At 39.9% G+C, this 25423-nt stretch overlaps 3 protein-coding genes across 4 annotated transcripts in view; 1 reads left to right on the forward strand and 2 right to left on the reverse strand.

Annotated features, from left to right (window-relative positions):
- Positions 1 to 14333, reverse strand: part of MCU (mitochondrial calcium uniporter) — a 42784-nt gene extending 28451 nt beyond the window's left edge. Inside the window, exons 1-2 of the mRNA XM_018021096.2 lie at positions 14101 to 14333; positions 142 to 331 (exon numbers count right to left, since the gene is read on the reverse strand). Of these exons, the coding sequence (XP_017876585.1) occupies positions 142 to 331; positions 14101 to 14202 (292 nt within the window). The 5' untranslated portion in view covers positions 14203 to 14333. The remainder of the gene's footprint in view (positions 1 to 141; positions 332 to 14100) is intronic.
- A 215-nt stretch (positions 14334 to 14548) lies between these two features.
- Positions 14549 to 16262, forward strand: Amt2l (Amt-2-like protein). Its single transcript, XM_018020966.2, has 2 exons — positions 14549 to 15534; positions 15592 to 16262. Exons 1-2 carry the CDS (start codon positions 14836 to 14838, stop codon positions 16255 to 16257), a joined length of 1365 nt encoding a protein of 454 aa, XP_017876455.1. The 5' UTR covers positions 14549 to 14835; the 3' UTR covers positions 16258 to 16262.
- Positions 16263 to 16354: 92 nt separating this feature from the next.
- sfl (N-deacetylase and N-sulfotransferase sfl) overlaps positions 16355 to 25423 on the reverse strand; it is a 179553-nt gene continuing 170484 nt past the window's right edge. For both annotated transcript variants that reach the window (XM_018021039.2, XM_018021040.2), the window contains 8 exons: positions 21486 to 21829; positions 20790 to 21078; positions 20257 to 20385; positions 20011 to 20193; positions 19713 to 19933; positions 19341 to 19628; positions 18856 to 19153; positions 16355 to 18716 (listed from right to left, as the gene is read on the reverse strand). In XM_018021039.2, coding sequence (XP_017876528.1) covers positions 18606 to 18716; positions 18856 to 19153; positions 19341 to 19628; positions 19713 to 19933; positions 20011 to 20193; positions 20257 to 20385; positions 20790 to 21078; positions 21486 to 21829 — 1863 coding nt within the window. In that variant the 3' untranslated portion in view covers positions 16355 to 18605. The remainder of the gene's footprint in view (positions 18717 to 18855; positions 19154 to 19340; positions 19629 to 19712; positions 19934 to 20010; positions 20194 to 20256; positions 20386 to 20789; positions 21079 to 21485; positions 21830 to 25423) is intronic.

The following is a 25423-nucleotide window of genomic DNA, read 5'->3' on the forward strand; positions in this document are numbered from 1 at the left end:
ATACCGACCGTCGAACGTTAGCAGAATTCACATAAACCTAAATATATCACTCTATTTACGGAGCCGTGCAGTTAACGTCTGTAACACGTTTTGAAAAGCGTTCGCAGATAAAAATACTTTTGTTAGCTTCGATTGACTCACCACCCTCGGCGCATTCGGGAACCGCGCTCTTCTCAGCCTTATCGTCTTTCGTTAATCTCGTCTTCTTTTCTTTCGCTTTCGGATCCTCCATTCCCATCGCCAGAATAGGACTCAAGCTCGGAGCAAGGAAGCTCGTCGTCAGGGATAAGTTTCTTTGAGACATGTGCCACCACCTCTTGCACCATGTTTCCTGTAACAAGAAAATATTTAACTCGTTACCTACCGTCAGATATTTCTAATTTTTTTTTTTTTTTCGTATTAGGGTTTCTCCGAAAGCTAATACGGAATGCAGTTACATAAATACGAATTTCGGCTCGTCTGTTTTTCTTGGTCGACGATTGTTTGCTTTCAATTAATGCGCGCTTGTATTGAAACCAGAGGCTGCTCCGGGAGTTGTAAATCGATCGCGAATCACTCCCAATTCAGCGAGATATCGCAATCGTATTCGAACCGGATATCCAATTTTCAAGTTTCTCGATCACCACGTATTCCACGCTTGCTCGATCCGGAGATGGAAAATTGTTAGAAGTTTTTCGATGTCTGACACAGAGAGATACCATTTTTGTTGTTGGTATGTTTCAAAGATTGGCACAGAACGGGGGATTTGTTTCGCACGAATAAACTCGTCATAAGCCAGGATATTCGAGACTGGAGACTGGCAAGTATCTAGATTAACGGGTCAACGTGGGGTCGCGTCGAAACTGGAGTTCGGCCAGGGTCGGTCGCGATTCCCCGTCCAATATCTACGTGCTTTCCAAGAAATAAGTCAATCGACGGAAAGTCATCCGCGGTACTTTTATCGCAGCTAACTGAACCCGAGATATATGAGATTCTTTCCAATACCAGGTCAATAGTGGGAAAGATCTAATAGAAAAGAGTTTTCAAGTATAGTAGAATAGAATTACAATGAACTACGGTTAAAAAGCTACTCGTATATCAACAGAACAGTATTAATGTATTTATATGATATTTTCATAAAATTCCATATGATAATATTGTTGTCAATAACCATGGGAGTGCAGATAGGATAGAAAAAAAGGAATGGATTTAACGTGCTCCGAGTCCCATTGTTCGTTGAAGAAAAGGAGAGATAGCATGAATGGTACAGTAAGTTAAGAGTTTCCCCGACGTGACAGGCCATACATCACGTTTGATCGTCTTCCACCTCGACAAAGTTCCTCGCGGATAATAGGGCTGACTGGAAATCCGGTCTTCAAAACGTCCATTTCAAACACTCGGCTGCTTTCCACGCACAAAGTGAATTCCCATTGAATTCTATTGCACCCGTGGTCGACCAAGTGTCTAATTACTTATCGACCAGATCCTGAGACTACTTACTTTCGAGGCAGTTTAAACATCTTGTTCTAAAACTGCTTATAGATAAAATACTTAACGCCTTTGATAGGCATTACAGGTGTTTCAAGATAACAAACTTGTATAACGTGTGGGTTTGAACTATGGCCTTCCGTTGTCGCTTTATTCAGAGAGCTTCTCGAAAATGGGTCACAGAAACACTTGAAAGACTTGACTTGTTGGTGAGCTTCGGCAAGTACGGAAGATGCCCCTTCGACCGACTTTCCTCTTTTCAATACTATGTTAAAACGTCCTCGTTAACACTTCACCCTCGTTAATTCTTAAATTTTCGAATTCCAGAGACGATAATTATCGTGGATAGTTAATTATGCATCATTATGTATATTTCAGAGAAGATCTCTTATTTCGTATTTTCATTTCCAAAGATTCAATATTATCATTCCATGGCAAACGGTGTTATGTTTGTATAAGGGATCAACGAATATGCCGTTAAAGCGAAATTCGTGGGTGAAACTGGCGATTAATTTATTTCCAATAACAAATCTGAATGATATTAAACTGTTTTATTATAACAGTTTGCTGTTTTTCTCAATGCCCTGGGACTTACCAATCGATAGCTGCATGTTTTTTCAAGTTACTTTTGCATATGCTGGTTTTTCTGAAGTGAAATTTGAAACGGATTTTCGCGGCGTAGTCGCGATTAGAAGATTTTTCCATCCTCGAGTTATACAGTTCGTGTCCAACTTTTGAGCAACCTCTCTCGGAACTCAGTAAATGCAAGGAAATTAGAATTATTCAGATGGTGCAAAAACCACTCTCAACTTCCTAGTTTGCTTTCAAAATTAGATTTGAACATGTTACCATGTTTGTGTATTATTGTTGTATATCTCGGATGGGCAACAACAATTGTACAATGTGCTGGAATTGCAAATACGATGATCTCACAATATAAATTATAGCATAATTTCTATTTGAATAACAATCCAAAATATAATTCTAATGTTAATATATAGATATAATTTTGATAGTGATTTATAAATAACAGAGAAATCTTCAAGTAAGATCTTTTAAAAACCTGAATTAATCGAAATGCATCAGCGAAACGGTGAGTATTTAAATGGAACGAAACGCACACGTACTCTCTCGTATACGATAAATACCTGTGACGGACGCACAACACAAACAAGTCGATTAATCAATGTGAAACTGCTCTAGCAACCGGATCGTTAAAAATTGATGGATTTTCACGAATATGGACGGCTCTAATCCGCGAATTTGTATCAGCTGTTAGTGTGTACAATAAATTACGCCAGCAGAAAGCTAGGTTTTAATACGTTTGATAAATACGAAACAATTCGTTGCCATTACATACTGAATCAATTTTAGTGACGTGAATAATTTTTCTGTTATTTTGATGGAATATTAAAGTTTGGGCAAATGGATGTTGAAAGCTTCGCTTATGATTTCCTTCACGATCAGACTTTTGGATTGAAACGCGCCACTATGGATTACATTCAACTCAGTTTGAATTTTGGTCGCTGGCCAAACCAGAAAAGTACGCGTGAACAGCTGTCGTGAAATAAATAATTCTGATCCAAGTTCACTGATCCGATATTCAGTACGTGATCTATTAGCTTGGTACATTCTCTCCAAACACATGTAGATCTTGTGGAATATCATGTATTTCCTTACACTGCAGCTCGGATATTTTCTACTATACACCAAATTATTTCATTTTCAATAGTATTTATGATAACATGATATACGATTTCATATGTACAAACTTAATGTTAGGATAATTAAGCCATCTAATTTCCCAATGCGTAAAATAAAATTAATTGAAGAACGGCATTGAAAAGTCGAATGTATGGTTTCGACATTTGGTTTCAAAGGCAACCCGTCGGGTTCATATACGAGAAGGGTTCATTTTCTAACAGACTGAGGCAACACGTATCTCTTCTCCTATGATAGTTGGTATATGGAACAATCTCTGGGAATATCTTCACGCGAGGACAAGCGATTCGTTTTTATTATCTTTCTCGAAACTCGTTAAAGGGTCTTGTACATTTATCTTTCAATTATAAAGCGCTTGGAGCCTCTCACGTGTTCAGCAAGACCCTACCTGAAGACTCATGCATATTCATCGACCTCGTCTCCGCGTACCATGTTTTATCAAAACGTTTTATGAATCTTCATTTAGATTGTGCCGCATTCACAATTTCACGCGTTTAAATTCTCCGTTTGGTTTGCCTCGGGGCGGCAGAGTTGGCAAAAGATTTCTGGTCATAAGGAAAGTGGTCGGGAAAGTTCTCTTTGAATTGTTTTTCTTCCGAAACTCTAAACAATAAGAGAAAAGCATCAAAGCCAAACATGGAATAAATCTTAGCCATAAGCATGGGAGATGAAGTCATATTCGCAAATACGACTTGATCGTCTTTTTCCACAAAGGCGGTTTCTCAAGGGTTGTTCGGCGTTAACCAAACAGCGTGGAAAGTAAGATAGGTCGAAGTGAGTAAAAGCTTTCTCCAATCTAACTGGGAAAGAAACATATCAGTAATCTAATCAATTAGCGGATACATCCAGAGTACTCTCTACTCAGAAGATCCTTGAAGATCCAGAAGAACTACCATCCTTGAGAAGATTAATGAAGATATTTGTTTCATAGACGTAATTGCCTAATTCCCTATGATTAATTGTCTGGTTATTCTACGATCGATACATTAACCAGAGAACAGTTAATAAAAAATGGAAACGCTATAGATACGAGATTGGCAGGCCTTTTGCACCTCAAGATTACTGTATGTTAATTTTCCAGTCCTTTTATAGCATATTCAGTTCAGCACGAGACTTTAATCCGGCGACGCAAGGTGCAAGACAAATGCCGCTTTTCCGTCTGAACATACTTTAGACCGTCATTTGCATGTTTCATCATACACAAGCTACTGAGTATATTACGCGTCCCGGTGGAGAAATGGATAGGGCTACCCATTTAGAACACCCCCCAGACTCGTGAAACTACCATGTAGTTTGCACTACTAACTTTCCGGCAGGCCACCGTCAGAAAAATTTAGTCGAATTCATTTATCACGTTTAGGTTGAACAAATTCGTACAGCGACGTATGCTTTGATATTAGCAACTTTCGCTTCAACCATGGCGAGTTTATTTTAGAAATGTGAGACGTGTTAAAATGATTCAAATATTTGCGCTGGGCTCGTATTATTAGTGAAATGTTGCCTCTTAATTTCGACGAGAGCACTTAATTTGAGGATTTGACGCCGTTACGGGTTTTCCTGAAATTGCTGCGGAAGACTTGATTACGCAGAGAGATAGTTTCCCGGGGTAATCGACTGTGTCAATCAAACGGAACCTGTATGTCAGGATTTTCTCTACGGATTTTTCAGCAAGATAAAAATTGTTCGATATTAATTCTGAGAATGAAATAATATTGGCATTTGATACAATATTCTTGTACGCGGTTGGCATAAATTGCAGTTTGGCAATAATCGAGTCGCTGTATTCGCCTTTTGTGGTAACGCATGTATGCGATTCCAGGACACAGCCATTCGGAACGATGTCGGGCGGCAGTATTCACCTGGGACCCCATTACGTGTATAGAAAGCCCGATTAAATTCGTTAAAACTTGAAGCGACTATCGGAATTCTAGTCTTTCAAAATCGATACTCCGAACAAATAAAGGCGCGGGCGAACATTATCGTCAAGCATCGTGTGCTTACAAAAGCCCCCGCGCGGATCACGAAGCATTGTATTTCAAAGATGACCTCGTTTAATATTTCCAAAGATGTGGAAAGGTCCTGTGTCTGAACTTATTGCACAAGGAAATGCTTACATAAACCACAGTCGCTTAAACTGATTTTCCGAATAAACGGGGTCAATCGATAGGATACACGCGGAAGCCTCTCCGCTTTTTTCGAACATTTTTTTTAACTGGGTGATTGACGATCGGTCACACTAAATTCACACTAAACCGATCTGTACCCTGCTCCATCTGACACATTCAGGAAATCGTGTTTGAAGTTCGTCACACGATGCTAAGCGTTATTGTGATTAAATAAACAAATTTTTATTCATCAAGGGACGCGGTAGCGTCCCGAATATATAATTCTATATAATATTGAATATGAATAGTTGAATGCATACTGAAACGTGAAACTGATACTGTTTAGTGACACTGTCTCACTTTGGACATAATGTCTTATTTTGCCTAAAAGTCTGGGATTTAAAAATAATTTCTGGCGACTGGTCAAAAGCGATTTCGAAAATCACTGGAGTTGCAGACGATGCGTGGGATTCGATGTAAAAATAATTTATTCTAAGTCCTGGCGTTTTCCACTCGTTTTGCCAATTCCCACGAACGAAATACATATAGATATAGATTAAATACTAACTGGGATCTGGCAGCTAGGATCCGAGATTTAAACGAGAGAACTAATGTAATAGGAAACGAGATGGAAAATGAATATTTCCTAATGAAACGAATAAGCTTTCCGCTACGTTCCATCATTTTCCTTGCACCATCATAAGCGATCCCTCTCGATAAAATTTTATTACTTTGTACAAGCCCTTCCAGTGTCTATTTCTACGTTTTTTTTTAATAAGATAGCAAACCTGATCCTGAAGTTGACGTTTTATTGGAAACCTACACTTGCTTGAGACATCCAGAGAATTGTTTTCAGATAAAACGTAATAAAAGGTTCATTGGATGTTGACTTATTAAAGAAATAATGAGAACTGTCCTTTTTCCAGCAGAATCCATTTCTTGTCAGGATTGAGAGTAACGAGATGTAATTTAATTTAAAAAAGAAATTATGCAGTTTATTTCCGTTTCACAGGGAAGAATTAAATTCCATATAGAATTACATAGAATATTCAACATTTTAGTAGAGTACCATTGGAATAAAAATATGGGATATTCTCGGATGGAAAGCTGAATTATGCATCATGCATCATCTACAGAAATTGATATTGATCCGGAACATAATCTAATGAATAACGTGTTCGGTAGAAATCCAATGGTTATTTGCCCAGCTTACGAATATTGAATATATCTTCTACTCCGGGAAAGGTGTACAGTTTTCAAGCTGCTTTGGTTTAGGCTGCTGTGGCAAGTTTATCCCTAAGTAGGTGCTGTTAAGGAAACAATTTCGAAAGACTGATAGATCAGGGAAGGGTTTTAATTTGCATTTATGATGCAGCTTTTAAAGTTTAGTTATTAATTTTGCGCCTCTTCGCATTTTTAGCACGTTTAACTTTTTTCCAGCAGATACAATAGATGCTCGGTAGGTTCAGCAGAAGTTCTAAAGAGAGAGAGAATCGGTTTGTTCGACAAATATGTGTCGGAAAGCCGATGTTCTCCAACTGTCTTGGAAGTTTCGGCTTATTCGTAGGTGTAACATCGCCAAGTCCTCGAGGCTTGTTCGGGATGCTCGTGGTAGGATCGCGTCGCGGATAAATTGAATTTCACACCAGAAACCAGCTCCTATGGGAATTACGAATCGATGCCATTCGAGAGGAACTCCTATGTTATTCACGTCGCTTTGTTTGCACCCGAATCGCTCCAAAATATTTACATTTTATTATCCCAACTATCCAAATTGATATCTTTATAAGTTCCTCGAATTTTCAATTCCAATATATTTGTGAAATGTTCTGTGGTTGCGAGGAGAGGAAACACAGAAAAGTGCTGAATTTTAAATACGTCCACAAGAGTAATTAACTCGACACTTACTTTATCCCTTCGAATACATTAGTCTTTATATTGCCACTGCTACTTGCTTTATATTTCCACTGCACTTCCTTATAAATTAAACCGTGATGAAAAAGGAAGTAAAATATAAATCTTGATTTACTATTCTTAACACAGTAATAAACTGCAGAAATATAAGAGAAAATATGTACCTCGGAGACGTAGTTTAATGCCAACGAGGTGTCAAGTAGAGGTAACGAAGATCAGTGATCTACTGTGTAACCACGAGTTTTCATGAATTATTGATTTCCTCCTCCTTTATCTTCTTTATTTTTTACCAAAACGCATCGGACGCTCGTTAAAGTGAATTTTGCTCTCCACCCGAGTACCTATTCAGACTTAAGTGAATTCACTGTAAATTTCCCAAGTCCTTTGACATCGTTTCCCACACAGTATCGATAGCAAATCGGATGTACCCTCGAGCTGTCGCAAGAGAATTGTTACTTGAGGTAGAGTCGGAGTGGATACCATTGTCTCTATGCAATAAAATCGAGCATGGAAGACTTTTAAGTTCGTATGAGGACGAGTGGGCAAATAATGTATGTGGTAGAATCCAATTTGAAATAATTCGATTTCCGGGAAGTTTTTACTGGCGGTGACAAGCTTTCTTGTGATCAAGTGCGTGAAATAGGACAAAGTGGCTTGGTTGTGCAGAAAACTTAAGCTTAAATTAACTGCGTATTCCAGTTGCGTAATTTCCGGCTGAGCAAACAATAGGTGAGGAATAAATATTGAATGTGGGTTTTCGATAAATAAATCTAACTTTGCTTTGAAGATTTGAAGAGAAGAGATATATTAGGTACCTCTAAATAGAAAATCTCTACAATAATTCATGACTCGGAGTGATTCCACTAACTAAAACCTCGTAAACTATTTCATAAAAAAGTGTAAGGTAATACTATCTCGGGAAGCTGCCCACTTTCCGCATGAAACTTTTTATTCGCCAGTTATAAATTCTTCAGAGAGACTGGAAGCTTCCTAGCAATGTATGTTCCGGGAGCAGGTATAGTTTTATCTTTTTTTCCCAGAATTTCACAAATCGTGTTTGAATTCGCAGTAAAAATTTGATAACCGGAAACAGGTAAAATGCGCGTGGGTGTATTGTTCGATTTTTAATAAATTGGACGCGATTCGAGCTCCACCCAACTTCGATTTAAAACTGGAAACAGCTATGAAGAATTTCGCATGACCTTTGCACGTTTGTGTCATTATCGTAAATAAAGAGTAATTTCATGAAATTTATGGGATGAAGGTAATGGAATAGTCGATTTTAATGGACCATAATTCCTAATAAAATCGATGAGTTAAACAACTTGAGACAGCCTATCATGGAACACGGTACAAAGTTGAAGTAAAAGTCATGCTATACGCATGAAATTAGGGTCGTCCGATCGTTACAACCCCTCTAAAAAAAATCAATGATTCCTGGCGCCACCCAAAGACACGCGAAGCGTTTCTTCCATTAGTTTCTTGTTGATAAACTTGCTAATGAAATTTAGATCGCAAAATTGTGTGACATTAAATTATGACTTCTTTTAAAGGGAACTCGTATTTTCTTAGAAAACTTTGATAAGAAGGCTGATGTTGCTTTTAGGATTCTATTTGCTAGATGCTAGCTGGGTTAATAACAGCAGGAACTTGTTCTGTGACAAGACTCTCGCAAAACTTCTTTTCCTTTAGTCTTCAGTTGCTCGCAACTTCGTAACATGTTTCACAATGTTTCAGTCTCTATTCAAAGCTTAAGCCCTTCTGACTAAACTGAACCCTTTAGTTCTCTAACTACGTCTACCACGGTATTTAATGCAGAATACTATGCTTCTGGTATCAGTTTAAAAAGTACATTTCAGGTAGAAAATTTAAACATACTTTGAGTATCTTGCGTACCCAATTTTCTTATAAAAACGTCAGGTCTCTAAACACGACAAAGGCGTTTCTTAGACCAATGTCATTAAAGTGCCGAGTTGAATTTCCCGTGGGCAAAGTGCAACTGTAAAAGCAATTAACAAAAGATAAACAGAAGGGTGACTGTTAGTTGTGTGCTTAGAAGTAGAATATAGATAAGAAGAGAAGTGTTTCTAAGGGGTAGAGAAAACTCCGGCAGTGGAACAGATCGATGCCCATGGCGCCTGCCGCAGTCTGTACCCCTCTATGTAACCCCCTAACCGCTATAACTATAACAGTATACTACATATGTACTGACTACGTTGACATACTAATACCGCTGTCCACACTAACGTGTTCCATGTTTGACCCTTCATCCGACTGTTCCCTACAATTTGCGACACATGCTTACATGAACTCCAAATCCAAACGCAGTTCGAACTGCATGAAAATATTTCATCTAAATAAAATTTAAATGTTATTTTACGATTTGGTATGAGAAAATAGAACATATAGATCTTGGCAAATGCAAATATGATCTTGTAATCCCATAATTCGTCCACCCAGCTGACATTTGAATTTCATACGAAAGTATTGAAGAACTGAAATATGTGTAGAGGTGTTATCTGAAAATTTAAAATTTATATGCCTTGAGTGCACCTCGAAGAAAATTATACTCTGGGGTGCTTTTCCGGAAGTGCGTGTGGATGTCAGAATGACTGAAAGGTTGACGTGAGTGCTTGTAATCGAGCATCCACGGTGTTGGAGGGCTTTTAAAGGAGAACTGTAGGGAATGTGGTATGCGAGAGTTAAATTTAGACAATATCTACAACATACTGATAAGAAGATAAGTCACGATTTCATCAAATTTAGAAGATCCTTTTAAATAACAGAAAAGATTTATACGATTATAGATATATATGAATAATGGACGAACAATAAATGCTGGTAATCGATAATTACACGCTCTTCAAATTAATTATTAATAGGAAACTTGTAAATTCTCGATTACGCGTGTTCACGGCTCATTAGTAAACGATTCAACTCGCTGATATGTAAAAATTTATCCAACGACACGTAAAAAAGGTTGGACGAAAACGATCAACGTCTACTAACATTAAAACGGGACGCTCATTAAATACATTTCACTACTTTGTTAGAATTTCTTCCTGTACGAATTTCAATCGAGATAAGCACTAATGATCGAGATAACCCTACAAACCACGATTACGCCAAGATATCTTGGAGCACACCCTGAATCCGCTACGGCACATAAATCTTTATAGGATATCGAGGACCCAGTTAGCAAACTTTTTCAATAAAACGCATGCCAAGATTGTAATTTGCTGCATCGTTGCGCCGTTCGTCGATTTACAGGTCGTTTCCAAAATGGTGTCCAATAAAACAATAAAAACTGATCTTAGAAAATTCTCACCCTCGTCACAGAATCGTAACTACCCTCGAGTCAAAGCTTTGTTTACAGCCTAATCAACGCAAGACCACTTTGCATCTGTATAGGTCTTTTTCGGCTAGGAAAACGCTCACTCGACACCGTTTCCAAGGGGTGAGAGCATTTATTCCATCTCAAAGAGTAGTGTTAACGAACCGGCTTTTAAGGGCTGAGTCACTCCGCCGTCGCTCCTCGAAGTTAATCGCTTCAAGAATTTTCTACGCTTAATCACGACGGATTATGTTGTAGTAATTAACGTGACGAAAGTTAAATCCAACAGATTAGCGGAGATTTTTTTTTCATACGAAGATTTCTTCGTATAAAAAATAACTTACTTTAACATTAACATTTAACATAACTTTCTTTCGGTATTAATGCATATTTTGTATTTGACAATACTATTTTGAATTCTTGTCTTACGAAATAGATAAAGGAAATCGTGATACGAATAGCACCAACGCCCACGTATCTACAACAGAATCTCATTCACGTATATCTTTTATCAAGCCTGTTAAAGCTCGATTAAGACTGAAGCGAACTTTACGTCCCAAAGGGCGAATTAGGAAACGAGTCACATACTTTCTTACCTACTATCTCCAGGAGGAATTGAGGTCGACCTCCTGCCATTCTACGTTGAAAGAAAAATAGATTTTGAGAAAAGTATCACAGCTTCATAAATGAAATGATTAAATGTACCGCTGAAGTTCAATGGCGTACACGTGGAAGCCGTCACGAACGCTTGACTTGTGAGTCAACAATTTTATGCTAATTCGTTTCCGAGTAATGACCGACTATTACCCAATAACCGTTACGTCCCCTTTTTTTTCGGTTACATAGGAAAGCAATTTATCACACCGCTCTCGAGAGTAGTCGACCTTTCACGCCCCGGGCTCTCAAATGTTATTCGGCAAATTCCCATTAATGTAGTTGTATAGTTACCAGGGTTGGTTCGAGGGAAATTTCTGATTAAAGCCAGCCTGTTTCGCTAAAGTCAAACTTCGAATGGAGTTCAAATTCATTCCTTATCTCAACCAGAAAGGTGATCAAGTTAACCGATAAAGCTAATCAAGTCTTATTCACCCTGTAGTAAATAATGGTGTCATAAATTCTTGTCCACGGGAATTAATCGAGGCTTCTTTTACTTTTTCAACCTTGATTCGATTGACCAATCGCATTAATATTTATCGTATTGCGTCGGTTTTCCAATAATTTGTACGATCGGAACCGAAAGCGGATTCCGGAGATCTTGATTACGCAAAATGAATCACATGACAAGAGGCGGACGCCGCTATGCGGATAAATCACGTACGTTCAACGAGTAAATTACAATGCGAACACGTTAAGAGCTCTGTGTGACGACCTCACGGTCTGTGACAAGAATACACTGTCCCGGCGATCCGTCGCCATGCGAATGTTACACGCGGTGTACACCACGTATTAAACCGCAAATATATTTTCAACAAACATTTCTCAGTGCACGGGAAACACGATTGTAAAAACAGTAAGTCGAGGAGCAAATATTTTCTAGGTAGGAAAAATTAGTATCTCGCAGAAATATGTAATCAATTTGATAAAATGAAGCTTGTTTGTTGAGCATTTGAAGAATCGTTGTTTACCATTTATGTTAGCTTTGATTCTTGTGAGTCAAGTTCAACAAATTCCGAGGTCTTGAGAAATATAATCTACTACCGTTAATCACGAATGACGAATTCGTGTCGTCATCGTATCTAACATGCATCCTGACGTTATTATCATTCCTTTGATCCCGCTTGTGGTTTGCACGAGTTAAGCCCGAGATAATTAGCCCACCGACGGAAATGCATATGAATAGGCGAATGCAATATAGCAGCGTGGGTAATAGAATTACAAAATGAGTCATTACTTGAAACCTAGTATCTAATTTAGGGTTATTATCGGTTGTAACAACTTATCATTTACTTGTAATGTCTAACGAATATGTGTTAGATTAATTAACGTACGACGAATGCTGCGAACTATTGATTTATGCAGATAACTAATGATCCGATGTTGCGCACGCTGATCATGTAATCCACTGTACCGTATTTATCAACTGTTCTTAATCAATCTCCTTGATTAAAAGTTAACGATCTCCCTGCCTACTATATAAATAGCCTAACTTTTACTGCCAATCACCGATTGAGATTCCGTTACGTTGATTAAATGTTTGCTGCTGGTATACTTTTCATTATCCCAAAGGAACGTAGCAGTTTCATACGAAAACAGGGCGAATGAAACGCCAGAGACTTGTCGAGGGCGTTTATGATTTTGTATTAAAGATAACAAATGCTCTTTTTTTATACCCTTCGCACGAAACATTCATTAATCTAAAAGGCGATGCTTCGTGATGTCGTATTCACGTAAAAAGCTTACTTATGGTTTGTTATCAAATATCTTCCCGTCCATTGATAAAGATACGTCTGAAGGGAAAAAGAGATAGGGTGATATGAATGATCTGTGGTTGCCACAGAAAGTCCAATGCAATATCAAATCTTAGCATTTAGTAGTAGCAGTTATACAATTAGTGAAGCTGTCATGTCTATAAAAACATAATGATAAACGTGTTATTAATAACTAAAAGGCAATGCTACGTATTCACGTCTTGATAAAGATACGTCTGAGGTGATATCGTGACTGGGAATGGTAATTAGTGTTAGTTAGAGTAATTAATGTCGGCGTATTGCAGACGGGGTCTGCGCAAGGAGGTGGCGCGTGGACAGGAAATATTACAGTGTATGTAAATAGTAAACTCTTATCAGAGTCACGACCGTGGCTTAATTTATTGCGAGGCCGTCGGGATCTCAACGATGAGAAGAGCCAATTAATTAATTTGTGATAAATAACGATGATGCATGGTCAAATTAGTTCTGATTCGTAGTAGAACGTTACGTTATTTCTCTTGTAATTATTGTTGTCAGAGATAATCGTAAGTGTTTCAGAGAAAAGAGTTGCTTACGTGTGGGCTGCGTGAGTTTTTCTTTGGAATAATCGAATGTGATAATAATATCCGGGCTTCGTAAAGGTTTTGAGAATAGCGCGTGTAGACTCCGCATGGTATCAATGTATATGTGTTATGGTACAAAAGAGTACGTATCGTTTATGCATGCAACGTGGGTACCACCAAGGAATTTTGCATACTCGAGATAAGGTATAATAAAAAGATACGCTTCTCACTGAAATATACTTGTATTTTATTTTAACATAGAGGTAACGTCAGCTGAACTTTGAAAAGTGAATTTCGATAATCAAACTTTAAGACCTTCATATATGTTTTGACGTTTACTGTTCCGGCGAATATGTCGGCATTTTAAAAGAAGTTGGGCCGCAAATGAGATGTACACGGGATGCGAAGAAGTCTAATGGAAAGGGAATGCACAGGAGAAAGGAGGGGATTTACGTTCGCATTATATTAAACTGCGGAGCGTAACGATGCCCCTTAACCACAAAAACCGGACGGTTTGCGCTTAATACAAACACCGTTACAACTGTGTATACGTACGAAATGAGTAAATAATATATACAAACACTCACGTTCCGGTAGTTTTTCGTTGTGAGGGTGGAGGAAACACTCAGCACGCGGGACACCTCGTACCATTTGACGACGTAGAGAGCGCGGCAGCATACTGTGGCCATTCTGGCGTTTCCCCGTCAGAAACGGAGCACACGTAGTACGATCACTTTCGGAGCGTGTTCGCGAGCCACTTAACACCAAACACAGGCGGAGCGGCCGGACTGAAGCGACTACCTACTACGTCAACGACGAACCGCATCGCTTGCCGGCTCGTTCCTGCGTCTCCTCGAGACCCCGACTTTGCGGCGGCCAATAAACTGACATGCGCGGACCACGTTTCCTCGCTCACCATTGGTTCGTTTCTTCAGGACCATTCGGAGCTTCGCGCTTCCGCACGCGCCAATATATGTTAAATATTTGAGCATAGTTTCGTGCAGTCCTCCACTTTTGTCGAAATGAACATTGTCTTCGTGTTTAAACGTAATTATTGTTACACTGCATATTTGCATACGAAATAAAACAATTTGGAACGATGTTCAGATATTCGTTCAGCTTCTGATACTCTGAACAATTTTATATTTTCTGCATATTCTATTTTCTTCTATTATTAGGCCATTAGGCTTCGACGATTTGATTAAACCAGCTTGAACTGCGTAGCGGCTGCAGCAAAGTTGGGCAACGGCGGACAGACAGATTTTTTAACCTTTTTGTCGGCGATGGTATTATCGCGGAGATTTTGAATACTTTTCGTGGGAATGTCTAACGTGCACGTTTACGATTATAATCTTTACTATCAGACAATCCGTTCGGATGGCAACATCACTGCGGAGGTCGTCTCGTCGCCGAGTTCTACACGAGTCTTCCTTGTGGTATTGTTGAGAATCGGTTTCACTCTCGTGCACGTCGGGAGCGTGCCGGTGAACAATGTAAACTTGATCCTGTTGCAAAATATAATCGATTTCGCTTGGGTAACGTTCGTTTATCTGGTAATCGGGAGCATTATCGCGTACACTGGTGACACGCGGGGCGTGATAGGCGGAGGGTATTGGATCGGTGAGGATATCGTCGATAAGGACGAGGTGCTAGTGGGATGGGCGGCTGTGGTAATTGCCGCTGCGATTTGCACCTGCGGAATCGTGGGCAGGACGCACACCGTCGGTTACCTTATCATAGGATTCCTACTGGCTGGACTAGTGCAGCCGTTTATGATCCATTGGATCTGGACGGGCAAAGGATGGATGCGTATGAACGAATTGAACGACGAAAAAGTACATTTCCACGATTTCGCCGGATCCACGGTCATCCACCTCGTCGGCGGATTATCTGGATTGATCGGTTGCATGATACTTGGGAGGAGGATACTACGTTTGGATTCTATAGACGAAGCGAGTATCGCGATCGGTTCTTCGGGAACTGTCTACGCCGGTCAATTGATGGTCTTCATGGGTCTGCAGGTAAGATAGTTTCTTGTTTCACGCATTCTGGGAAACTGATTTATTTCCATTGTTTAGGCTGCGTATATGCCTTGTTACCAAGAAAAGAAACGATTGCACTACAGTGTCTACGTCAATAATTTATTGGCAGCTTCGGCGTGCAGTTTGCTCGTTGTTCTCTATCACTTCCTGCTTCCTAAAGAAGAGTTTAATCATTGGACGGTAATGAGATGCGTGCAAGCGATGGTAGCAGGGCTTGTAATGATATCCGCAGGAGCTGATATCTATTCGCCGGCAGTGGCAACGTGTCTAGGTGCAAGCGCGAGCATTTTATTTTATTTAACGTCGAGACAGATATTTCGGAGTGCTCTCGAAGATTACTGCAACATGATAGCTATACACTTGGTCTGTTCCATTCTGGGATCTCTACTGGTGCCCCTGTTCGTTATACACGACAACAATGATGCTTCTATTATTTTAATGAATTTTCTATGGCATCTGATTTGTTTGGCTGCGATCATTTGCTCCGTGTCGTTAATTATGTTCACTGCTTTCGCTATTTTGCAATGCACGGGTTTATTGAGGAACAGATCGGAACATTTGAATCATTTGAGGGCTACGATTGCCGAAGGGAGAGCCTCTCGCAGAAAAACGTTCTTGGAAAGACTGTTTCGTCTTGATAACAATTCTACATTTATTCAACCAGGCACGAGTACCAACGAACCGAGTGGTAGGAGATTTTAATAAAAATGTATTATATTTTGATATTGATTAATTATACTGATCGATGAAAACGGAAATTGATGGATTTGATTTGAAAGCCATTCATGCATTTAATATCGAAGATTTTTAAGTTTCGTTTTATTAGAACTTACGGACTATTCATACAGTTATTACAGTATTTTACAATAAAATTATTTTTAGTTAAATAATCAAAGATTTCTATTCAAGTCGTACACATATTCTACACGCGTCTTTCTTTAATCGTACAACGAAACCGTTCGTTTCCCTTTCCTTTCAGTACAACAGGTCTGCTGGAGCATCTACAAAATTTTATTTCAAATGCAAATTAGCAGTACTTATTTCATCGTTGATTAATCGATGAAATTATTCAAGCGAGAAACATTCGACAGAAAAATATTTATACAGACGAACCAACGATGAAATATAGTGGCATTCGTGTCTTTTAAATTTTCGTACTCGTATAATAAATCATTTTGCGATTTCGGTTCGTCATTATTGTCAGCTGGCAGCAAAAACTTGCTACCGCCATATCCGAGCAAAATCGATTAATATTGACTCTAGAGATCCGACGCCGCGATTGGTACAATGGTACAATTTTATATACAACATTGGTAAAATGGCACGATTCGAAACAGATCAATCGCTTAGTGCTTGAATATTACCGTTAACTATTAGTATATTAACAATAAACTTTGTACACGGTTCGTTAAATGTCTTCGGACACAGTTTAACGGCAGTATAAAAATGAAAACAAAATGTACAAGGAGTAACAAAACGATCCGCGAGGACGTATCTATATAAATATAAAATGCTATGGGAGGTTTTTCTTTTTAAACATGAGGGACGATTTAATTTCTAAATCAATCTTTCTTTCCCATTGATTGTTTATAAAAAAATATTTACAATTGTGCTACAGTTTGTTTAAGTAACGAGAATTTTTCAATAAAAAATTACTGTATTAGGGACAATTCGATCAGAAGTGAAATTTTTGGTGAAGGGGGTAAGTAAGTATTACTTCGTATACATGATTAACAAATACAATTGTAAATGATATGCGTTTAACAAACGATTTTCATCATTAAACTATCTTGCGAATAACACGATCACATACACAGTATTGCATTTTCCTTTTCATGATTCATGCTGGTAAGTATAATACATCAGGTATTAAAGTTTCCAAAAATCACTCTTCTTTTCCCATTCAACAACGAATTACTTCGTTTCCGGAACTTAGGATTATCGTTAAACGAGAGTCCGTGTAGTTTATTGCGAATAGGCAGTCATCACTTCTTCATTTAAGATCATCTTCCACTAGAAAAAACGATCGCCGCGGATCATTCTCGAAATAGTATCTTTTATCTTATTAAGTCGGTATGGTACATCTACGATCACATCGAAATAGTACGATACATAAATGTACAAACGGATGCGATCACATAATTTTTATCGACCCTTCAATCGGCGGTACCAAGAATAGTATTGTCAAAATATACATACAATCATCATTATACTTTTTCTTCACGTTTCTTTTTTTAAATACGCTTACACAACGAGAATTAATGTACATGTGTCTCTGCTGAGAGGGTAAGTGGGCGGGAGAGAAGCTCGGAGTCGTCCCCAAAAAATGTTAGTGCCAGCAACGAAGGACCCGTCGATCTAAATCGACGATCGTCGACGCGTGAAATCCATCCAAAGACATTCTTCGCGAATAAATAAATCTCTTCAAACATAGTAACACGATTTGGACAGAACTCATCTCACAGACGTCAAGCATTTTTATTCCCCAAAATACTTTTCTTATCTTGGTCGCTTTTAATTCGCTCGACAAAGCATCGATTCATTTGCTCCTTCTTCCCTTTACTACTCAAGCAATGAGATGTGCGTTTCTTTAATAAAATATTCTCAACTTTGTTCTTCGCGCGGTGTAGATTCAATTTTCACAAATTACGTCTACGTCTTTAGCAGTAAAGATTAGAACGAAAGACGTCTAATAGACGGACGATGGCACCAGCGAGCGGACTGTACTTTTAATAATTCATGTCTTCTACGACGCAACAACGATGACGATAATAATTATAACGTTAATAATAGCGCTATCGGCTTAACAACGATCGACAGCTACGGTGATCACCGTACAACCGCGACAGTGACTAGTTTCATTCCTCACCGATCTCGTAGGCCAGAGATAGGCCGGCCAATGGTCCTTCCGGAATCCACTGGAATATGTACATGTACACACAGCAAATGTACAATTTATTTTACAGGTCTTCGGCTAGCAATCGGTGAATCTCGTTCATCGTCGAGATAAACAACTCGGAAACGGTATCGTTTCAGGTGATCGACGTTTGCTAGGTCATCACCGTGTCGGTGAGATCTTCCTTCAGCCATTGAGGTATCGTCCTCAGTCCCAGTCTCTTCAACAATTTTACTAGGGCCGTGTTATGCGACAAATAATATCTCTGGAAGAAGAGCAAATATTTTGACAATCTCATACGATACTACGGTACTCCTTCGATAAATATGAAGTCGTTCGAAGTCACGGTAATTCGAGCTCTCACTCAAGGAATATTGTGTCTTTTGCAAAAATATCCTACGTACCTGTAACAATTTATAAGATTTATCCTCCATTGGGGGATACTGACGACCCTTGCTCTTGCCGAGGCACTTCGTCCGATCCTCATTAGTAACTTGACAGAAGAATCCTTTTTTCGGGTCGTACCTCAAGTGGGACGAATAATTAAAAGCAGGAGTGATCTTGAGGAACCTCTGTAGCTCGTGCAACGTCTCGACAGGATTTTGACGCAACTGCTCGCCGTCTATGATGTGCAGCTGCTGAGGCAAGTAATAGGTAAGCCACCTCTCCAGATGTTGCGCGTATTTCCCGGGATTTAAGCATCTGTAACAGATCGGGGAACAATGATATTTACACACCGCCGGTTAATATTCCACCGAATTACCAACTCAGATTTCCGGCTATCGCCGCTGGTTAATGTTATTATTTGCATTTAACTACTCAAGTAGTTTCAACGAACAAGCGTCCCGGGAATAAACGGGATCATATATAGTTCTGCAATGAAACTTACCTGTTTCTGAGATCGCGTAATGGTTTCGGTGCGGTATCGCTCGCGGTGATAACCGAGTGAAAGGAGTAATTGTTAGCCACGGCGTCTCCGTGAACTCGCGTGTGCTGGTACCACGAGTAAGCGCGCCTCGCCGGCGAAAGCAATATGGTGATTAGTTTCGCTTTTGGCAGAAGCGCGTGTGCTCTCCGAGGTACTAATTCCCCGTCGAAGTATGTGGCAGATTTTTCGAACAGGAATCGAGAATCGTTCTTTGATTCTCTCGTTCTCGCCGGGAAGAAGCTCATGTACCTGAGAATCAAACGGGATAAAATTATGATACGAATTGTTGCAATGCAATGTTTAACAATGTCTGATATAATTTTCCTTGCTCACCAGTCGAGTCCCTTGTAATAATTCTTGCCGTTGAAGAACTGAATCTCTTCGAACGTGTCAGGGCTGGGCAGATTGCTGCTTATCGCGGGATGAATGGACAGGAAAGTGTAGAGAGCGGTGGTGCCGGTTTTTTGTGGCCCGATTACCAGGAACCTGGGCAGCTGATCGCAGGTTTTGTTCCTCGACCAGATTTTCTGATGCCTTTGGTCGTCGCATGGGTTCTGTGGTACACGAAATCCTTTAGCACACACGTTACTCGACGACGACCGTAGTACATTCGGAATAGTTCAGAACTTACACCCCACACGGGATCAGCTTCCTCGGGATATAGTTGAAAATACCTTTCGGCGAGTTGGAGAGGCGGAGCGCTGGACAATCTCAAATTCGTCCAACATTGAATGAATTTAATTACCGATTCGAACGTGTATAGCGCCAGACGATCGTTCCCGTAATTCGACATGTGCGTCATAAAAATATTGATCTGTAAAGGAACTAGTTAGTTCTCTGAAAAGAATTTAAGCTCGGGTATTCGGATTGTACATACAGGATTGTGTACGATGGTCTGGAACAGTTCTCCACCCTGTATCGATTTGTCCAGTTTTTCCCTCCCGCCTGGATATTTGTTGATGAAGATCGTGTGCGTGAAAAGACCACACGTCTGCCTCGGCAGGACCTCAAAACAAAAGCGAGAACGTTGGTCAACCGTCCTATTTTATTATTTAATTTTTACGCTCTCATCCAAAAAATGGTCCGATTTCGTAAGTTCAAAAGACGTAACCGTGCGACTGTTGAGCAATTCGTTTTATCGCGAACAATTATCGGTTCTATATAGTTTTCAAGGGAATGGCTGCGTGTTAACATGGAACAATGTCTATTAGCGTTGTTGGGAAAAGAAGAGAGGTCGAAAACTCAGTTACTCCGGTCAGCTGACTTTTATAAAATCCACATTTTTTACACATATTCACTTTTTCCAAACTGTATTAACATTTATACGAATTCATCAAATTGCGTACTATACCGTTTTCGTTTAGAAAACACAAGCGAAATAATGAAAAAAAAAAATAAATGATTACTTACCATTATGTTACGGTGGATGAAGCCCCGTCTTAATCGGGCCGGCCTCAGATGAGGATACTCTTCCGTGCTGGTGACTTTGATGTTCCACACCCTTTTCCACGCCTCGTACAACCCTTCGTGAACTGGATAAACGCCGGAGTGATGGGGACTTACGCTGTAACCGCTTCCCGTTGGTATCCCGTGGTCCTTCGCGAACTGCTTGTTCAACGCCATGTCCAGTTGTAAATGTGTTACATTCTCGTACAGATGAGGTTGTTGATGATTCCACATATGAGAAAACCACATAAATCTGCAATTTCAAACCGACCCGTTTTCATTCTATTCTTTGAATTTTTTAATATAAACGAGGTCTAAAATGTTCGCTCTTTACGGATCGGCAGTTTAATTATCGTCCGTACGAAACCAATTACCCGAGTAAACGGCTATAATTGGCAAACAGGTGCGACTTCCGAATAACCGCGACACGTGTGCGAGTCTCTCAATACCGTCAATTTGCACTACGGGTCTACCTTTTCGCGGTCTGTTTATCGTGTATTTTGTTCTGAACAAGCTTCGTTTGAAATCGAATCTATTATACTTTTTATGGAACTGATTTCATACTAACTATAATTATCAGCAAATTGGTTGGCTCCTTTATCCTCAATAGTATTTTTATGTATACGTCCATTAAATAATTAGAACAGGATAATTATGTACCTGTCGACGTTCTCGAGAAGCAAGTCGTCCCCCAAATTCTCCTCTGCGGTTCCGTGATGGAAGTACTTCCCGGAAAACCCCAAGTTAAACTTGAAGCCCGGCACCAAAGCCTGTATCCTCTGTTGGGTAGCCAGCAACGCCATCACGTCGTCCTTTTTAAGCCTGGTGCCCTTCTCGCCGACGAATATGTCGTCGACGTCCACCAGGATCATGCGGTTCAGGCTGAGACTCAGCTGGCCGTGCGACAGATACGACAGCGAGTCCAGGAGTAACAGATTGTGCAACCAGAAACGTAGACCACCACCGAAAAACACTCTTTGAATTCCATCGAACCTGCCGTGATCCTGCGCCAAATCCGATACGGAGACGTTCAAATTGATTGTAATCAATAAACTTGTTATGCGAAATAAAATATTCGTCGCATTTGTTCGTGTAGAAATTTCTTTTATCACTCAAAATATCGCAATATACAATTTGCTGTTGATATACATGCAGTGCTTACATTTTCTGTAGATTCAATTTCCTCATAAATACATTGAATTCGCAGTCTAATTATTACCAAAAGGATTTAAAGCCAATTAGCGGAATGTTACTGTTCTTTCCTATTTATTGCAAGGACAGGGAGTAAACCCGTTGGAAATGGGTGATAACGCGTGGCCTGGTATTTAATATCGATCAAATTCCGCGGATAATCCCTTGCCGTAAAAGGGGCGCGATGAACACACTGGGAAAATCTGGATTCCCGTGGAAATTAAGGACCGTTTTTCCGGGTAGATTTCACAGTTAAAACGGCTATAATCTCCCTTTGAACGACGACGCATCCGAGTCAGATAACGAATTGTATTACCATTTAATTATGAAAAATAAAATCTTTGAAAACGCTTCCTATTACAAACTTTAGACAGAATGAATTACCTGCACTTTTTTAACGAGACAATTAAGTCACGAATCTTATCGCATATAATTTTTTACTCGCGGGAAAATACATAGTTACTAATTATAAACGCCATCTCACCGTGGAAAGAGTTGTGCACGAACGTTGGCCATCGATCAAAAGATGTTATTAGATTATATTCTTGAGTTACGTTTAAAAATATTTTTCTTTGACGTAGTTCATCGACGCTGTGAAAAAATTTCCGGCCTTATCGATCACCGAGTCGATCGGGTCGTTATGTATATAAAATAGGGAATTGTTCATTGGCTGCGGGGGAAATTACGGTGATCCGACGTTCCCCCTTTATTTTTCATCGGGGACACGAACGCACGCGACGTTAATGGGTTTGCGCGTTCAACGCCTATCGATCGGCTAACTTGCAATAGTGTAACGTCGCGGTAATTTAAAAAATGTTTTAGTTTAACGTTAAGTGTAATTACGCGTCCGAACGGCTCTATTTTCCTCGGGCCCTCTTACTCAACAGAAAATCGTTACTCGCTATTCCTTATCGTCGTAATAGAAAATGTACGAGCGATTTTACTCCGAGCAGTAACGCTATGATTATTATTTCATTCGTCTGGGCAAAGGTTATTATGGTACTAGTGGTCAAAACGTCAAAGCGGAAATAGTGTACATTTTTTCATTGAATTAAATTGCATTTCATTATACGTTTTAGCTCTGGTGGCGTATCGCGTGGAATTTTCAACGTGACCCGACAAGTTTATCGAGCGACCCGTGGGCGCTTAGTCACTTCGAATATTAAACTGTGGGTGGAGAGATCGAATAGCTGTGGATCGGTCAGAGAAATTTTCAAACGAAGAATCCGATCGTGTTCGATTCTTTTTCTACTATAACCCCGTGAAAACCGAGCGTTTCCGTCGATAATCTATCTCTCGGTCTCGGCAAACAAAGCGGACGTTCTATCAATCGGGTTTCGGACTCGTTTGCCTCGCACGATTGTAGAGGAACTGTCGAGATGTCGGAAGAAACGATTCATGTTTCTTAACAACAAAAGAAGGACGGTTTATGACCGATAGAGTATTTCAGAGGGGCGAAACTTTGTCTCTACGAGAAAGTTGTTGCGAGAATGATCCTAGAAACAAAATAAATTGCTGGCTCGAATGGCGGCAAATGAAGCAGGCTTCTGCGTCCAATGCTCATTAATCGAATGAACCAACGGCTGATTGGCTTCTGATTTAATTACTCGGCTACCTGTGATCCGTGAATCTCCCGGCCTACCGGCCGTGGCCACGTAATGGGGTTATCAGCGAGATTATTATTGTTGTTTACTGCTAACAAGCTCTGTTTATGCCGACCATTTGAAAATCCGGCCGAGGATTCCTACCGGCATGTAACGCAATTAACAAATTGCCTGTCCGGCATTAATCGTGAATCGACGATAAACGCGCGCACCGAGACGTTCAAACGTCGATACGCTCCGTGGCTCTTATATCATTATCATCGTAACAGGAACGAAGTCTTCAGCAAGTGCTTAATTGCTAACGAAATATTGCATTAAGACAATAATATAAGAAAGTTGGGTAGGAGACTGAATTGTCAAAGAACTTTCTTGTACGAGTTTACTATTATTCAGACAGAAACAAGGATTAAGAGCTTACCCGGTTCCAAGTGATAAAACACTTGGCTGTACTGAAATTTTGTAATATTCACATGAAGCATTGCACAATTCCCGGTGTGCTAAACGTTTTACGCCAGTTTTTGGCGATTCTGAAGCGCATTTGAATCCGGAGGAGCGGGTGAATTTCTACGGTTGTACAGAGTCCCTAAATCTACCCACCGTCCGCGCATTTGTAGGGCTGTGCGGTCCCTAAATCTACTTACACCCGCCCACTACTAGGGTTGCACGATCCCTAAATCTAAGTGCTCAAGTGGCACGCAAGTGCTCGCGATATCGCCTTCTGCCCGCAGAATTTATCGGACGAGGGAGCACGATGTACCGATCTTTGCGGCACGCTGTTTCCAAAATACTCCAACGCAACCTGAATTCCTAAGGAAATTAATCCATAAGTCTTCCGCGATATTAAAGTAATAGTTTTCGTTAACAGAATTGCTCGTAAAGCTTTCTTTTTCTTATCTTATGATTTCCACAAATTTGATAGTATATGAATGATTGCAATCATTATTTGAAATAGCATATTGATTTTTATTGTATGGTGTATGCTCGAGTGTGTGTAACATAAACTAGGGATATGAAACTTCTCGAAGGAGAGAGAAAAAGTTCGCGACGCGACGCAGCGAATAAAAAATCTTGCCTCTGATGCATCGAGCGTGTACGCGGTCGGGAGGAAGGAATTCGCGCAAAAGCAGATGATATCACGTCCGGGTCGTTTGTTATATCAGACGAATACTTCCTGTTTGCGTGGCGCGTACCGTCTTTCTGTCGAGTAAGATTCTCTTCTTCGCGATCTATAGATCACTAGCGCAGTTCCTCTCATCCGGAGTCGCTTCCGGCTCGGGCCTTCACAGCTGCGTCGCGGAATCTCTCGCAATCTCGAATTCCTACACGGATGTAAACGGCCTGCCGGAACAACTTTACGGATTGTTTCCATGTCCACGTATTTTTTACGATCCTCTCTCTCTCTCTCTCTCTCTCTCCCCTTCCCTCTCCACTTTCTGTATTTTTCTTAACCGGCTTAATGTGTTCATTTTTCTTAATATCCCTTCACCCGTTTTCATTTGCATTATTTCACGCTTTGTCCTCCTCCACTCCTAATTCTTTCTGTTTTCATTTTTTCTTAAGGATTTAACATTCTTACCGTTTGTTCTTGCAACGAAATGTTTATAAAGCTTATTATTGTCTAAAATTGATTTTACTACCGACGAAGCATTTTTTTTCTACATATCAATTATCGTATATTTCCCGTTTCATTATTTCAAGCCTCGTTTATTCAGCTTCGTATCAAAATGCTGCCTCCTTGCTCCTTATCTGCATTACTTGGTCCCCTTTTCTCGCACGCGATTCTAGTTCCCCTCGCTTTTCCAT

The sequence above is a fragment of the Ceratina calcarata genome, unplaced genomic scaffold, assembly GCF_001652005.2.
Source record: "Ceratina calcarata isolate Rehan_Ccalc_2016 unplaced genomic scaffold, ASM165200v1 scaffold25, whole genome shotgun sequence".
In the NCBI taxonomy this organism is placed as follows: Eukaryota; Metazoa; Arthropoda; class Insecta; order Hymenoptera; family Apidae; genus Ceratina; species Ceratina calcarata.

Excerpts from the sequence above, each read along its gene's own strand:
- Amt2l (XM_018020966.2), top strand. The coding sequence starts at position 14,836 with ATGTCTAACGTGCACGTTTACGATTATAATCTTTACTATCAGACAATC. Across the intron at positions 15,535-15,591 it reads TGGTCTTCATGGGTCTGCAG|GCTGCGTATATGCCTTGTTA; the intron begins GTAAGATAGTTT and ends TCCATTGTTTAG.